This window comes from Marmota monax, unplaced genomic scaffold, assembly GCF_021218885.2.
Source record: "Marmota monax isolate L192 unplaced genomic scaffold, Marmota_monax_Labrador192_F-V1.1 WCK01_AAM20220418_F8-fsc00037, whole genome shotgun sequence".
Lineage (NCBI taxonomy): Eukaryota > Metazoa > Chordata > Mammalia > Rodentia > Sciuridae > Marmota > Marmota monax.
The window spans coordinates 10695703-10698442 of record NW_026693245.1 but is presented as its reverse complement, the minus strand read 5'-3'; the positions used below and the strand labels follow the sequence as shown (position 1 = coordinate 10698442).

The following is a 2740-nucleotide window of genomic DNA, read 5'->3' as shown; positions in this document are numbered from 1 at the left end:
CAGAAATCTGTCTTTTTAAAATATTCAAAACTAAAAATTTTAAAGTCCTTTTTAGAATATTGAATGGGGCCAAAGACCAAAGAAGCTGTGCTGGGGACCTCACCTGCACTCAGCTGTGGTCTGTCCCTTCGAGAATCCAGAATCTGTACTGTGTAGTAATAGCATATCTTCTTTAGTGTTTTGATGTCATTTATCCTGGACTTGGTGATGTGATAACTAAAGGAAAGGAAACCATCTATCATCAGGGTGTAAGTCCTAATATTCCACTGCCCTTGCATTCTTCTGGGTTTCCCATCTCTTCTGTAAGTTCTATCCCCTTCTCTCCTGAACCCCATCATGCAGGGCTTCCTAATGCCCACTCATCCTTTCTCTGTTAAAAGATTACATCATCCTGCTTTGATGTCAGCAAAAGAACTAAGACCCCCTGGAGGCACTTACCAGTTCCAAATACCTGAAATAATTTCCTCCCTGGGTCCCTTGAGATCCCCAGAAAAGCTGCTTCTCTTAGCTTAGGGGAGAACAAAATAAAAGATAGGACATTGAGTCATAGCCTACCAATCAATAAGTTTTCCCCTGGAAGTGAATTAGGCAGCATCCAAAATTGAATTAGCCTTTTCATTCTGCATCATCCACCTTCATGGTCCTCTAGGCGGGACAGCACGTTTCCATAGCATCAGGCACTCTGTACACCAGAGACTGGACATTTTCTAGCGCTTGATAAGCCACAATCCTGTTTCAAAAATTATAACTATACAGACGCAGGCTTCTATATGGTCACACTGAAAATGTGCAGGAAATCAGACACGATAGTTAAGCATTCACAAAGCCAGGTTCACCAGAATGAAGAATAACCACTGACTACAACACAGTAGCCACAAAGCTACTTTTGAGAATAAGTAGCCTGATTTTTCGTTTTTGTGCTTCACATGTTGCTATGACAGATTGGCTCGATTAAGGTCCTGTGATCTCTGGCTCCATCTGTACTGAGTCTCAGCTATATTCACTGTTGTTTCCTTTCCAACTTTGTGAGATTTTCCCTTCAAACTCCTGCTGGCCTGGGACACCCACACTATGGGAATTACCTCAGCTCACAAGTGAATTGTCCCTCACTCCACCTCATACTCTTTAAGGTGCTCTGAGCACTGGGGCCTGGATTCTGACCCAATTCCCTTGCTCTCTAGTCTTGCCACCTTCATCTCTATGATCTGGTCATTCTTGACCATCTTGGTTGGCTTTTTCTCTTGACCTGTTTTAGAGGCACCAGACTTTCAACCACCCCAGGCTCTCCCAGGCTTACCCAACTTCCTAAGACAGAGCTGTGCCCCACTTTCTACTGTCATCTTGGATTACCATGGTCAAATCTGAATGTCTGAAGACAATGCCACTTGGGATCTGAAAATTGACACCTGGCAGGCCCCACTTCCCTTGTGGCTTTGATCCAATAGATGCATTTGGCTTACTGATTTATGTTTTGCTTTCTTTTTTTTTTTTTTTAGAAACTGGTTGTTTATTCTCCGTAAATTGGTGCTTATTCTCCTTATTTCCACCTTGCTTATTAATGTGTGACTGCAGAACAACTCAAGACCACTCGGTTGTTGTTCCTACCCACTCAGTGGCCTGAGCAGTGGGAGCTGCAGACCAGTCTTCAGTGGCTGGCTGGGCACTCCAGTCTTCAGTAGGGAACTGCTGGATAGGCACAGAGGGCACCTGCATACCTTCAGACCAGTCTGCAACCTCAGGTTGAGTAGCAGTGAACTCAGGAGCCGGAGCAGTCCATTCACCCTGAAATTCCTCCTTGGTCACAGCCTTTTCAGCAGCAGCCTGCTCTTCCTTTTCAATCTCTTCAGGATCTCTGCAGAAGTATAGATCAGGCATAACCTCCCATGGGTGCTCACGGGAAATGGTGCCACGCATGCGCAGAACTTCTCGCGCCAGCATCCACCACATCAGACCCACAGAATGAGCTCCCTTGTTGTTGCATGGAATGGCAATGTCCACATAGCGCAGAGGAGAGTCTGTGTTACACAAAGCAATGGTAGGCAGATTGACATAGGACGCTTCTGTAAGAGGCTGGTGGTCAGCCCTGGGATCAGTAACCACCAGAAGACGTGGCTCCCGGAAAGCTGCCTGGATCTGGTTAGTGAAGGTTCCAGGAGTGAAGCCGCCAGCAATAGGGGTGGCTCCAGTGGCAGCAGCAAACTTCAGCACAGCCCGCTGGCCAGTATTCCTAGAGGATATGACACTGACATCAGCAGGGTTTTCAATGGCAACAATGGCATGAGCTGCCAGCAGAAGCTTCTCCCAGGTCCTCTTCAGATTTATGATGTAGATGCCATTGCTTTTCCTTTTGTAGATATACTGTTCCATCTGGAAATCAAGGTTGGTGCCACCTAAGTGGGTTCCTGCTGCAAGGAATTTGAGGACATCCTCCTCCTTCATTTGCAGGACATCAAGGGCTCCGGACATTGTGACAGTTTCCCTTTAAAGTTATGACGGGAATCAAGAACAACGCCGTATGGATCCCTCCCTGGGCAGCGCGGAAAGGTATGTTTTGCTTTCTAATTGCCTGTTACCTATCCTACTATTTCCTCCAGAACTTACTCTCCTACTAGTTTGTTCTAGATAATAATAGATTTGCTTCTGTTTGTGAATTTCTTTCTCTGACCAAGCCTTAACTCATCATGTCTTTTTTTCCACTTTTGAGAATAAGATAGTCTGATATTAATATTAATTAAAAGGA

At 45.4% G+C, this 2740-nt stretch overlaps 1 protein-coding gene across 1 annotated transcript; it reads right to left on the bottom strand.

Moving 5' to 3' along the window:
* Window positions 1-1537: 1537 nt before the first annotated feature.
* Window positions 1538-2531, bottom strand: LOC124100723 (small ribosomal subunit protein uS2-like). The gene has a single exon (XM_046456331.2). The coding sequence runs from the start codon at window positions 2464-2466 to the stop codon at window positions 1579-1581; it is 888 nt and encodes a 295-aa protein (XP_046312287.1). The 5' UTR covers window positions 2467-2531; the 3' UTR covers window positions 1538-1578.
* Window positions 2532-2740: the final 209 nt, after the last annotated feature.